The 13,732-nt window shown below is 44.1% G+C and overlaps 2 protein-coding genes across 3 annotated transcripts in view; one reads left to right on the forward strand and one right to left on the reverse strand.

Moving 5' to 3' along the window:
* Nucleotides 1–153: 153 nt before the first annotated feature.
* On the forward strand, nucleotides 154–5,554 carry LOC126039218 (neuferricin). The gene is made up of 4 exons (XM_049802007.1): nucleotides 154–449; nucleotides 582–722; nucleotides 1,462–1,648; nucleotides 3,203–5,554. Exons 1-4 carry the CDS (start codon nucleotides 200–202, stop codon nucleotides 3,414–3,416), a joined length of 792 nt encoding a protein of 263 aa, XP_049657964.1. The 5' UTR covers nucleotides 154–199; the 3' UTR covers nucleotides 3,417–5,554.
* A 358-nt stretch (nucleotides 5,555–5,912) lies between these two features.
* The window catches only part of ANKFY1 (ankyrin repeat and FYVE domain containing 1), a 35,645-nt gene continuing 27,825 nt past the window's right edge, over nucleotides 5,913–13,732 (reverse strand). For both annotated transcript variants that reach the window (XM_049801970.1, XM_049801972.1), the window contains 7 exons: nucleotides 13,411–13,587; nucleotides 12,831–12,978; nucleotides 12,478–12,568; nucleotides 12,022–12,146; nucleotides 11,656–11,802; nucleotides 11,064–11,154; nucleotides 5,913–10,297 (listed from right to left, as the gene is read on the reverse strand). In XM_049801970.1, coding sequence (XP_049657927.1) covers nucleotides 10,165–10,297; nucleotides 11,064–11,154; nucleotides 11,656–11,802; nucleotides 12,022–12,146; nucleotides 12,478–12,568; nucleotides 12,831–12,978; nucleotides 13,411–13,587 — 912 coding nt within the window. In that variant the 3' untranslated portion in view covers nucleotides 5,913–10,164. The remainder of the gene's footprint in view (nucleotides 10,298–11,063; nucleotides 11,155–11,655; nucleotides 11,803–12,021; nucleotides 12,147–12,477; nucleotides 12,569–12,830; nucleotides 12,979–13,410; nucleotides 13,588–13,732) is intronic.

Consider the following 13,732-nt stretch of genomic DNA (forward strand, 5'->3'; position numbering starts at 1 on the left):
GCCCGGCGCCGCAAAAGCCCCGCCCCGCCCCGGAAAGGCACGGTTGCGCGACACCCGCCGTAAAGGGGCGCCGCCGGGAAAGGGTCGTCCCGCGCGGCCGCCGCGCTGCCGTCAGCCGCCGCCACACTGCTGCGCGGCGAGGAATAGGCGTCGCGAAGCGGGCAGGCACGTGATCCGCCCGGCGGGGCAGCGCGGCCCCATGTGGCGGGGCGCGGCGGCGGCGGCGGCGCTGCTGTGCTTGGGGGCAGCCTGGCTGCTGGGCCGCGGGTTCGATCCCCGCGCCTGGCTGCTGCCTCCCCGCGACCGCCTGCTGGGCGCCGCCGAGCTGGCCCGGTACCGCGGGGAGGCGGGCGAGCCCGGCCTCTACCTCGCCGTGCTGGGCCGCGTCTTCGACGTGGAGCGCGGCCGCAGGCACTACGGCCCCGGCGGTGCCTACAGCGGCCTCGCAGGTACCGCTGGCGGGGTGGGGGTCGGGGGGTTTGGGCCTCGCTGCGGCCTGTCAGGGGGCTTGGGGCGGGGGGCTGGCAGGGCCTGGCCGGGGCTCGCCGCCTGGCCGGGGCTCACCGCTGCCTGCCCCGCAGGCAGAGATGCCACCAGAGCGTTTGCCACCGGCGACTTCACCCCGGCGGGGCTGGTGGACGACGTGTCGGCGCTGTCGCCGGGCGAGATGCTCGCCATCCGGAGCTGGCTCTCCTTCTACGGCGACAACTACGATCCTGTGGGTAGGTGGTTTTGGCCGGGGTGACCGCACGCGAGGCAGAAAGGGGCGCGGAGGAGAGCGGGCGGGCGAGGGTAGGCCTGCAGCGCGGCGATGGAGGGTCGGGGCACGCGGCGCTGCGTGGCGCCGGGCTTCGCCTACGCCGCGTCCACCTTGGTGAGGGTCTTCCAGCCGTGCTGCGGGCGGCTGCTGGAGACCAGCGTACTGAAACCTGTGAGCGACCCGCTGAGGCTGCTGCTAAATCGGACCTCGTTTGAGGTCCGCTTTCCTCTGAGACGAAGCTTAACAGTTTTCCTGCCCTGGGCTGTCGACTGCAGCTCTCTGCCCTGCTTTTATTCATCTCTGCTGAGCACAAGGCACGGAGCCAATGCTGCGAGTACTGAAATTAGCAGGACTCGGGAGACTGTAGGAGCAGTGGTGCAGGGAAACTATTTTGGGGAATGAGGTGCATGGGTGGGAAAGACTTCTGGGGTCTGCAGCTGAAAGTGGCGTAGACTTTCTCATCTTTAATGAGTCTGTGCCCAAGCTTGTCCTGCGTGGTTTTATTAATACGGGTAAAGTGCTGTGTGATCCAAGAATGGAAAGGATGTAAGCTCAGTTTGGTTTTACAAGTGGGCCGTGGCGAGATCCACCTTTTTTTGTCTTTAAATAACAAATGTAAAAAAAAAAACCAAACCAAAAACCAGAACTATTCATTTTCGTTGCCTGGAAACGCTGTGGTCTTAATTGATCTTCTCTCCCAGGGAAGCTGGTGGGCAGATTCTATGATGAAAATGGGGCACCGACAGAAGCCTTAAGGCAGGCTGAGGCTGCGATTGAGGAAGCTGTGAAGTTCCAAGCAGAAAATGAGCAGAGGAAGCAGCAGTTTCCACCCTGCAACTCTGAATGGAGCTCTGCTAAGGGCAGCCGATTCTGGTGCTCTAGACAGAGGTAAACGTCTGCCTTCTTGCCATCATGCTTGCACCCTTTGGAGCAGAACATTTCTGCCCTTTTTTTGGATGCCCTGAGCTTTGTCATTGCCTCTCCTAGCAGGAGTGGCGTAGGAAGATGTCCCGGCTCCGGCAGCCACCACACTACGTAGTCTGTTGTCTGCTGGCTTCTCCGCAGGAGGGCATAGGTTGGTCTTAATGTGCTGGGTGCTGGCATGGCTGGAATATGCCAGGCATGGTCCCTTACCTGATCTGCATTCCTCAGGCTGTGCTTTCTGACAGAGGCAGAGCCAACCTGCAAGGAGGAGCGGTGCTGTTCTCCCCATGCCAGGTTGAGCTGCTGACTTGGAGTCACTAGATTTTTTTTCTGCCAGTCCAGCAACCGCTGATAGCCTCCACCTAGTCTGGAGTTGCACAGAGGTGTAGGTTGGGCTAGCGAAAATGTTCTCCAGTGTGAGGTAGCAGAGCGGAGCTCTGCTCACTGACCTGGTGAGTGGGTAAAAGGAAAATAAAGTGATCACCGATACTTTTAGAAATTTTATTACTGAGGCAAAAACTCCTCTGTCACATTGGAATCAAAATCAGGTTTCAGAATTTGCCACATGTGCAGGTGATCCTCCCGTTCTTTGAGAAACAGGACGGAAATCCCATAAGGACTGTCATCTGCGCATTTGAGCAGATTTTCTCACCTAGCAGGAATGCAAAGATTAGCTAGTGTTTTTCAGACCGTTTCATGGCCTGTCTCCTAGGCTACTGCTGCAATAGTTTTTACTTAAACCCACATAAAAATGAGGTTGAGCTTTGAACAGTCATTTCCTACTTGGCCTATTTAGTTGTATTGCTCTCTCAGTTTAGGGACTATTCTGTTTTAAGATGAAATAATTTCACAGACCACATTGAAGATGCATAGTCTTCATTTCGGTTTACCAGTAGCACTGAATACCTTGGGGAATCCACTTATATGTGTGAACGAGCTTGGGTACAGCCTTGGGACTGGGTGTTGTGTGGCAGTCGCTTGTGTAAGAGTTTACAGGCTTAAAAGAAGCAGTAGTTAGGATAACAGGCAGGATTTGGCCCACAGAGACCCTATGAAGTAGTTGCGGAAGTAATTGAGACTTTTTTTTTTTCTTCTGCCCTAGTTCTCAAAATCACTGTGTTCAGTCACTGCACAGAAGGCAGCATGTGGTTATCTGTGAGCAATTAGCTACCCCCAAAAAAGGCATTTTGTCATTAGACATGCTGTGCTACATAAGGCTATGATTCCGTTCCCAGCAATAGAAATACAGGAAGCAGAAGTTGGTTGCTCCCAGAAGGGCGAGAGCATGTAGCAGCACTGATGAAACCAGGTTCAGGCCACAGGTTTCTGAAGCACAGCCAGTAAAAAGGTATCAGAAAGTTGTGGGATGTTGGCTGTTGGGAGCAAAGTCTACCCCAGTGAGTGTATTGTTAGTTTTAACTTCCCCAGATTGTCTTGGTTTTTATCTAATGATTTTCATTTCACTGGAAATATTTTCACAGGTTTGCATTGTAATTTATTTTAATTTTCCATTCTTAGTGGGGGAGTGAACAGAGACTGGGCTGGAGTCCCCCGGAAGCTATACCGACCTGGTTCCAGGGGGAGCCACTGTGTGTGCGTGAGGACTACTGGTCCCCCATGGGGTGAGCCGGACTCCACCGAGCACAGCGGCAGAGGTGATCTGGATAATCCTCAGCTGGAGGAATATGACGGCTGCCATCCGCTGGCAGAGCAGTGTGTCCTAAAGGTGTGACTCCGAGTGCCGGATCTGAGGCTGGTGTAGAGTCCTACAGTGAAACGTTGCACTTCGGATGGGCAGCTCCAGCGTCATTCCCTTCCGTCTGCACAAATGAAGTAATAATAATTTCATGTTATTTGTGACTCTCTCTTAATGTGCGGAGATGGAGATGAGAGAAGGAGGAAACACTTTAGCCAAGTTAGTGGCTAAAAAATCAGCAGTGGGATACTTTCTTTCTTAGTGTTGTATTTCCATGGAATTTTTACATCTGGCAACAAACTTTAAGATGCACAGCCTGAATTATATTTAAAAAAATGATTTCTTGTGCAGTCAGGAAATAGATGGTTGTGCACACAGTGGTGGGTGCAATGTGTTGTGTTTTGAGGCAGTGACCACAAGAACTGCTGCAGCATCACTGACCTCAGTTTACACACAGTCCTCCAGTCACTAGAACTTTGCCTACTGCATTGTAGTACTAATGCTCCTTCCCGGTCACCTGATTTACTCTGAACAGTTTAAAGGTAGCAGGGAGAACCTGAATTTCTTCTACAATTAAGGTACATAGTATCTAGGAACCTGTGCGGTTTAGTTACATACAAGCTTTATCAAATTCTTGGAGTACAGAAGGCAAAGGTGATAGCTGTATTTCCTCTTCTAGTGTTTGTAATTAGATACTGTGCAAAGAAGATAATTGGAAGCCACCTATGAGGATTGTTGTTTAATATTAACCTCACCATCCTGGTCCTGTGATTCAGTACTCTCAAACTACTTGGATCAGGAAGCTGTATTTTTAAATAAGCAATAACAAAAGCTATGTGGCAACATGACCATCCTGCTGTAATCCTCCTATTCCCTCCTATTCCCATTCTGGTATATGATCTCCTCCCATGTAGTACATGTCCATCAGACTATAACCTGAGGCTGGATGTATCCGCACAAGGCCCAGCTCCCTTAAAGTCCATACATATTTTATCACAGCTGGCAAAACTCAGTAATAGGAGTGACTCCCAGAAGCACAGGGTAGGTTTTTACCATTTCTGTGTGGGGCTGAAAAGGACAAGGGAATAGCTGCATAGGGCCTAGGTGCATAAAACCCCGGGCTGCAGGGAAGCAGTTGGTGTTTTTCAGAGAATCTACTGTTAGAATCAGTTTCTGGTGTAGCTGCAGCCCTGAGAGAGACACCTGCATTACACAGGGTCTGGCAGTGGCACAGATCTGTGCTGAGCTGTATTCAGTTCTTTTCCTTAAGGCAGCTGCCACCTATTTATAAACAGCTGGGAGTCATTTATAAACTCATTAATTTTGAGCTACTACCACCTCTCAAGAAAGTCCCACAAATCTAAGTAAGTAGTTAATAACTAGTCAGATAACAGGAGGCACAGCAGCATTGCTTCAGAACAAGTTATTGCTTCATTACAGTGCCAGTAGGACATATTACAGCACTTCTCACCTATGTTGTTTAGATGAGGCTATAGCTGCCATGGATGGGAGCCATACAGCAACTTAAATGTCTACATCATTGTTGTAATAAACATTTGGGGTTTTGGGTTTGGTTTTTTAACCTGGTTCCAGTGTGTTTCTTTTCCACCATAATCTTGAAGAGAAGTCCTCCAGGGCACTTCGAGGCAGATGTGCCAGCTTTTACTAGTCAGCAGTGGAAGTTGTCTGTGTAACTGAGCAGCAGCAGAGCCCTCAGACAGCCTTCAAGTCCCCGGTCACACTCTTAGAACAGAAACTCAGCCCTGGGCTTGTGCCATCTTGGGGCTAGGAGCAGGCTGCTCATTTCACATAACAATCCTAAAGATAAAAGCCGTGTAAAATCTGAAGGAAAGAGCTGCAAAGCAGTGCTTCATTATCTCCATAATTTGGTGGACATTTTAAGTATCAGCATGTCATTTGCTTTTGGACACATCTTCTTTAACAAGCGCTCATATTAAAAAAAATGATTGGCAAGTAGCTTTAAACAGCAATTTTCAAGATATTTAAAAGTTGCAGCAAATTAAATACTGTAAAAAGTAGTTTGTAAGGACAAGTCAATGTCACAAGTTAGAGGCCTACTGGAAGTATATCAGCTATGTAACTTCTAAGAAAGTTCCATCTTGCTGTAATGCTTCAGCACCAAGCAAATAGTGCTGAAAAGCTGAGAGGATGGTTTTGAGCTTCAACACTACACAAAAATCAAGTAAGCTGCTGAAGGAAGGCAAGACAGGATGGTGTTGCTTTAAGTTAAAAGTGGTTGAAAACCAATTCACAGCTTATTCCTCAGTTTAGTGTTTAGAAACACGGGGAGGGGAAAAAGTTTATCTTGCACTAGGAATAAGTCATCTATTAAAGCAAACAAGGAGACTCCCTCACTGACCTGAACTGCTCCAAGATTAGCTGAGGTTTTAAATTAGAGTAGAAACAAGATAAGATTCTCACATAGTAGAAAAGGGTAGGAAGAAAACTGTGATAGTTATACAGGGGTCAAGTCAATACCAGGCAGCGCTCTAATAAAGCTCACCATGCATCTGTACTTCAGTAAGTTTTATTAATAAAAGACTAATGCATCACAATCTCACCAAGATGTTTTGGTTGGGTTTGCTATTGCACTGAAGCTTTTGTTTTCCTGAAGTAAAGCTGCAGCAGTTCTATGCTCTTCCAGGAGGCTAAGCTGCCCACCAGCATACAACTGAATGCACTAATAGCTTATTACTGTGTCAACTCAGCTCAGCTTGTCCATTTAAATGGATATGAGCCAAGAACTGACATACTCTCTGAACCAGCTCTGGCCTGTAGGAAGTTCGGATTGTTTCATAAGACTGATTATAGATAAGTCTAGTACAAGGCATTCAAGATGACTATATGGTATAAAGCTAGAACACCAGACCTTAACAGCCAAAAGAACAGTTGTAGCAGTTCCACAACATTAAAATGAATACCTGGAATAATTTCAGAACAAAGAATAAAGTTGTCATGACCCATTGAATGTTATATCCCTAGTTTTCCTTGTGGCTTGTAAAGGATAGCTTGCAGAGCGGCAGCTATGGCTACAGGAGAAGATACTTTCTTAACAAGGTTTCCACCTCATGATGCATTATCTAGTTATGCATTTTATTACAAGTAGAATCATTACACAACAAAGTAATGCATATTGGAAAAATACATTTTTACAATGACTCCAGACAAACATTGCAGATAAAATGCCATTGTTCAAAGACTTCCTTTTCTATTTCACAGAGGGTATTAGAAGGTTCAGAGTTATTTTTGTCACTCATACATTTTTCTAGAGATCAGTTTGCTGCAGTACCCAACTCTGCTGGTTATGGGAAAAAGAGGACTTGCCTATTAACATTTGATCTACACACACAAAAAAAAAATAAAAGTCAAGCCTTGGCCTCCCATAGTATATATGTTAATTTATAAGCACTATGTGAGAAGTTGTACAAGCCATTGGTCTCCAGCACAGGAAGTCATTAAGGCATCTGTCAGCTTTCAGCCAGCAACTTGCTATGCTCTGTTAGTATCTTCAACACTAACATTCTCACTCCACTTAGTGGTGTGAAACAATGACTACACCTTTTTCAGACACACAAATTAAAACTTAAGCCAGACCACATTTTGTGCTTGTATAAGAGTGCTGGATGACTGCTATCAAAAGGAATCCAGTCTTGGAACAAAAAGCTACAGTATGAACCACCACGGACTTCCCATGCAGCCCCCCTGAAGTGCCTGAAGCCTGGTTTGACAGCATCACTTCCCAGGGACCAAAGTTTGTTTTCCATTTACCCTTTTGTTCAATGCTTGGCAGACTTGAGTCTCAAGATCATAGATACCACTTAAAGACAGCAGGGGTAAGAGGGGTGGGGTTTTTGGTCACAACTGTAGTATGCTACAAAAAGGAAGAACAGTTGTTTATGGAGTTAGAAATGTGTTGACCGCTACTACATTACCAAGTGCCTCCACTCACATTTGTACCCTGCTGTGGAGCATCGCCAGCAAAACTCCCCAAAAATCTCAGAGGTCTGAGAGTTCAGACCAATACTAGGCAGAGTGCATGAAGGATTGAGCTCCACCAGTTTAGTGGAGTCAGCCTCTTTAGTTGAACTAGAAGAGAACTAACTTGGGTTTTGGTTCATGTTTTTTCCCCTTTAACTCTGGCAGAAAGCTGTTTAGAATTGGCTGGAAGGAAACCATCTCAAAGGCACTTTAAAATGATCAAATTTGCTGAATTTAGTTGCTTTAAATTTAATGAACACTTCAGGCTGTACATTAGTTTATCAATAATAACCTTAACTTTCCTTTCAGACTTCAGTGAGAAAGCTGGGACAGTATTGGCTGTAAAAAGCAAACTAGGAGCATTACATATGGTTTCCCAGATCTTTCCGAGTTTCAGGCAGTTATAATTAATATTCTACTTTTAAAAAGAGCAACTAGCCAGCCTTAAACTTGCCATTCAGTTAAGCTGAATTTTCACAAGATCTACATTTTTCATTATTTAAAAGGTTGCTTATTCTGTTAGAACTGAGCTCCCTGTTCCTTTGCCCCTTCCATCACAGAAGTCACTGAAAAAGTGATGTTTAAATACTTCCGTAATTACAAATTGTGCCCTTTTCCAATTAAGTTGAAGTCTGTAGGCTGTGATCTTGGAAGAACACTTCTACCACTCTCTCTCAGTATTTTGAGCACACACTTACCACTCCACAGCACTGCAGCTCTAAACCAAGAAGGAAGTCAACATGTTATCATGGGATACACTATAGTCAAGACTTCTTTCACCAAATGCACTTTCTCTCTATCATTATCTTTCACTGCTAGAGACTTGCAACCAGTGATACTCTGAAACATCAGAAAGCAATGGACTAGAAGTACAGTGTTTTCCATCAACTATTTCACTCAAAAACCCCAAACTATAGGTTGCAGTTAAATGCTTCAGACCCCATTATTTTCCACCTCATTCACCTAGAGTATTATGCTAGAGGTGCACCATTTGTATTAGTAACTGTTTTACCGAGACCAGTTGTGTTACCCAGGGCATTCTGTTGTAACATGACAGCAGCAGACATTAAACAGTGAGGCAAATTTATCGTCCATTATTCTTCTCTAGTGTTAAGAGGGGAGATTCCAGTTATAATATATGCATATTGGAAGATCAAAGTGCAGATCAAGTGAGACTTGATGTGAAATTCATCGTGCAAATATCAGCAATTACACCCTCTCCCATCCTTTTCTTGTACAAGTTTGAGAAAACCCTCAAGCAAGTCTCCCATAAAAGCAGCAGTCTGGTTTATCATCTCATCTTACCCCAAGACTGACAAGTCACTATTCCAAACAGGGCAATGTGTGACAAACTTGTCCATATTGTACATTGGAGATAACAGTCATTAAATAAATGCTTATGGAATAGAGATGAGGAATGCTGAGTTGACTCTAAACTAGGTTCATCTCCTGGGATGAAAATAGCCTTAACATGGCATGTAGTTTTGCTTAAGTACACACTTTTTCTGACTAAAGCCTTGCCCACAAAATCATAACCTTGTCTATCAGCAAAGTACTTTTCCTGTTTACCTAGACAATGTGGTATTGGATTTTTAGATTCAGCATGTTTAAGAGAGCACAACCAGCCTAGATAAAAATACTGCAGCTTAATCCAAATGCCTGGCACCACATTGCCAGTTCAGAATCCTTCCTTCAAGGCCAGAGTCTTAATGTTAATAGGAAGCCTCCAACTATACTCCCACTCACCAGCAATCCTGCTGAAAATGGACCCAAATTTAATGTCTAGAGGTGCAGCACGTTCTACACTGGGAGGGTTACTGACTCTTCCTGCAGCAGTTCACCAGGGTCTTTAAACCAAAGGAAAGTGCTACTCTCCCTCATGGGATTCATAATGCACTTCAGCATTTATTGCTGTATTGCAAGTTAGACTCCTTAGCTAGTTTTAGTGTTTCTCCATCTAGCATACGCTTAGGCCTTTCAGCGCACTTATGTTCATTTACACAAGTTTCATGAATTGGAAGGACTAGCAAGGTAAATATGAAAGTGCAACAAAGTAGACTTTGACAGCTCTAGCAGGTGTGAGCAAGAGTATTTACTGGCTAAAACAATCTTGCACTTCTCTTGAACATGCTAAAGCTAATGAGACATTTACTGAGGAGGTATCAAGATGTGGATCTGCAATTCTGACTGCTTTGCATCAGATGTTGTAAAGCTTTCTGTTATAAGGCCACAATTCTTGAGCTATGCTTGGAACTACCCCCATTTTTTGAACAGTTTCTTGAAATGAACCGTGGTTGCAACAGCTCAGTCTAGCTTCACATGAAGTCTTCTCTAAAGAAAGGGAACATTTATCTTTTAAGACAAAGCAAAGAAAGATACCTGGTTACCCTGAAACTTAATGCCATCTCTACCAAGCAGCCTGAAAGCCACAGGACTTAATAGAGTTGCTCAGTGCAAAGCACCATGTCAAGGACAGACCTGTTTTATGTCGATTCAAACATCAGCCTAACAATTTTAGCTTCCATACCCCACTGCAACTAGAAGAGGGTCTAAATTCTTTTGTCACTTGGTTTCAACGATCCACTCGAATTCCTAGTGAAGTCTATCACAGCCCAATACATTTACAGTCATACAAAGTCATTTATACCAGTATATATCATAACAGGGTCCTTAATTAGTTCAGTCTATTGCAGAAGACATGTATAGGCCTCCTCTTCCCTATCCAGAGGGCTTGTAAGCTGCTGTCAGGAGCACTGACTGGGAATCCCTTTACTTCCACAGCATACTAGGAGACTCCTCCCAGAGTCAGGACATCAAAGCAGATGTTGCAAACTCGAACTGGCTTGTTCAAATCAAATTTTATGATAGGAATCTCCTTTGTTGAGCACTTATGGCAAAGCAGGCGTCCACAGTGTCGGCTGTTAATAGAAGAGGGGTGGGAGAAAAGTGAATTCACTCATACTGAACACTAGGGTTTTACTGCCTGATAGTCTTTATCAATGACAGTATCACTAAAAAGGTACAGTAGCAATTGAAATGCTACATTTTGCTTTTATCTTGTATTCTTGTATCTTCTGATATCTCTCATCTAATAATTGAATAAATAATTGAATACTAATGCCAAAACCCACATGCTGCTTCTATACTAGTCAATCACCTAGTACTACTTCAACTGATGCATGTATAGTTTCTCTGGAACAGTGGGCCAAGAAAAAAGTCTAGCTTAACATCCAACCCAGCATATTTCATAAAAGCTCAGACTAGTGAAAGGCAAATCCTAGCTACACAAGAGCAGCTCATGTCAGCATCATCAGTTATTTCCATATTACAAACAGCACCCCTAACCTAAGCTAGCAGTGGCTGCCCAAATCTGCCACCCATTTCAGAGCCAGTCAGCCCCACTACTGAAAGCAGGCATCTAAATCCTCTGTTTCACTACTGGAACTTTGATGTGATTTCTCATTTTCAACAAAACAGAATATGAAGTGCACAAACTGCTTAAGATATGATTTTAGTCAGGCCACAAGTTACTGGTCTAGGACAGGGAGGAACATTTCAGCTGGATTACTGGTTATACACCTACATTAACATGGAGGTTTCCTAAACCACCAGAAGGAACAAACCTAGCTACATTTGGAAGAGGAATCAGTTCCCCTGTAAGCACAGCAAGATGTGTCATATTACCAGTGATGCTTCCTTGTCGTGACTCCAAATTTGGCAGTGCATTCATAGCAGTTGGAGCCATCACACCAGGGAGGTTCTTTTGTCAGCATATCTGTTAAGAGGCAAAAATGTAAAGGCAAAATGGGCTCAAACACTTCTTGAGTACACTGTAACATCAAGGAGGCTTCTTCCAGTTTTAGGTTGCATCCAGTATAATTAACTACTCTTGCAGTAGCTGCAGACTTGTTTGTAAACAATGTATACTTGCTTTCATCAACATCACATTATCCACAGTGACTATAGAGCACACATTAAAGAGCAGTATATAGGTTTTAAGCTACTCTAGACTACGACACCAGCCAGGAGTCTCCATGTCTATCCTTCCAGAAAAAGTAATATTTTAAGTTTGAGAGGTCTGCATTGTGCAACTTTTCAGTTGATCATGAGAAAAATTAGTATTTTTACCCCCCATTTAAAGGAGTAGAATATTCAGAAGTTCAGCCCCTCTGGAATTATTGTCATCTAAGTTAGATGTCCAGAGTTGTTTCCTCCACCGAAGTATCTCAGAAGCACAAGGTAAAAACACTTTCCACCTGTAGCAAGTAGTACTTACCTAGCAGTCTAAAAAGAAGCTGTTTTGTAGCAACTTGGTAGTTGAAGATATTGACTCCTTGATTATTGTTAACTCCAAGACGAGCCCCAGCTCTCACTATTGCACGACACAGGTTAGCATTTCCCTTCATGTAAGCCAACAGGAGCACTGAAAAATAAAAGCCAGACACTTCCCTGTTAACATAATAGTAGGTCTTGTGTTACACTCAGTCCAGAGTAGGATCTTTAGTTCTTTTAAGTTTCCATCTAATGTTTGCATCTTACTGTAGTTAACATACTACTGCCAATTATTCCAGCTTTAAAAGTGACACACCTTTAATATGACTAGATTGACTTTCAAGTTTAATAGCTATTGAATCTCACCTACCTGTGTTTCCTTCAGCATCAGGTTTGTCTAGAGGGTACTCTGGCATACACTCCAAGAAAAGGTCACAGATGGCTGCTGCATTATCCTTCCCATATTGTCCCAAAATATGCATTGGTGACTGGCCTCTGGGGAAAAGAGGTTTTTTATGCTGATCAAAGTCTGCTTGATACTACAGTAACTCATCCAACTCTCCTTGTTTTCAAGTTTGGTTCAGACTTGAACAATGCCACACGTAAGTACCTCAATACATCACACACAACTGCCTACTTTAACTTCCTTTTCTTGGTATACATAATTTCCACACAATTTAGTCACAGCATGCTCTGCACACTTCACTGTAAAATTAGTGTAAAAATATTATAATCTAAGCCAAATCTGTGGCTTTATTTAGTCATACTAGCACGTATTTTAAAATAGATTGTTGTTCTTCCAGTCTGTTAAGGCTATAATAATTACCTAATATTAAACGCTTCTGCATCTACATTGCACTCCGTGAGAAGGACCCGGATATTGTTTAGACGGCCATGCATCACTGCCAGATGAAGAGCTGAAAAGTAAAAGAGAAGCTTCAAGAATCTGAACTGGTTAATGTCGGCAATAATTACAGCTTGATAAAATTAAGCACTCCCCTTCCACTTCCCCCACCTTCCCTCTCCAAAACTCCTTCCACCAGCTTTGATTTCTTGGACTTCATTCTTTTTCACCTTTGAAGAGTGAGCCCTTTCAGTGAGCTATTTCTACTACTAGGAGATACCATTAACAGACCTACTGAAATGTTTACATCTACTTGTATAACTGTAGAAGTTTACCATTATTTCCATTTTCATCTACAGCTGCAAAGTCTACTCCATTCTCCAGAAGGACTGAGCAAATAGTGGGCAAATCTTGCTGGGCTGCTAAGTGAAGAGCAGTCTGACGATGCTTAGTCAGTTCATTCACCTGGGCACCTGCAAGCAGCTGTCAAGATGCAAAAAGGAGTATGTTCAAAAATGTTTTCAGGGCTATTAGCTCACAGTTTTATTTCTGTGAATGAAGCACACAACTCCACTGTACAGAGATATTTCTAGGCCTCCAGTATATATAAAATGCTATCATTACTGAGCTGCTGCAACCTGTGTTCATGTTCAAATCTGTAGAAAGTGCAAGATAAGGTTCCTCCTTTAAAGTGAGCCACACTACCTAGTAGTTGCTGCAAATCAAACACGCTCATGCAAAGGCTACTGATGCAGCTCAGCTAGCAGTACAAGCTAAGGGAACTTCATGCAAGTCTGAGTTCTGTTTCAGAAAGAATGGTGTCACCTTCAGCTGACTTCTCCAGCCTAGAGACAATATGCATTAAGGCAGAATGTGCATTTTTAAGTAGAGGAAAAATTACTCTCCAGTACGTACCAGATTACGCACAATGATCTCTGAGCCAGCTTGTACAGCCAGATGGAGAGGTGTTAGTTTGGAGGCATCCTGGACCCGGGAGTTTACATTAGCCTGTACGCTTATCAGGAACAGCACACTCTCAATGTCAGAGTTCTGAACAGCTACATGTAGGAAATTCCGACCCTTATTATCAACCTGTGGCAGAAAGGGCATGTGAAATGAAGTCCATTATTTCTGTAGAACAGCAAGTTGTTATGTAGTAGGATGTACTTTCACTAAGAGATACTTGCTCCCTCTACTTGAGGTGAATTGTAGAATCTTATTCCTCTCACTGCTTGAG

The sequence above is a fragment of the Accipiter gentilis genome, chromosome 6, assembly GCF_929443795.1.
Source record: "Accipiter gentilis chromosome 6, bAccGen1.1, whole genome shotgun sequence".
In the NCBI taxonomy this organism is placed as follows: domain Eukaryota; kingdom Metazoa; phylum Chordata; class Aves; order Accipitriformes; family Accipitridae; genus Astur; species Astur gentilis.

Bases quoted from the DNA above. Each gene is read 5' to 3' on its own strand.
- LOC126039218 (XM_049802007.1), top strand. From the start codon at position 200: ATGTGGCGGGGCGCGGCGGCGGCGGCGGCGCTGCTGTGCTTGGGGGCA. The intron at 450-581 runs GTACCGCTGGCG...CCTGCCCCGCAG, and splicing joins TGCCTACAGCGGCCTCGCAG to GCAGAGATGCCACCAGAGCG. The intron at 1,649-3,202 runs GTAAACGTCTGC...TTCCATTCTTAG, and splicing joins TTCTGGTGCTCTAGACAGAG to TGGGGGAGTGAACAGAGACT.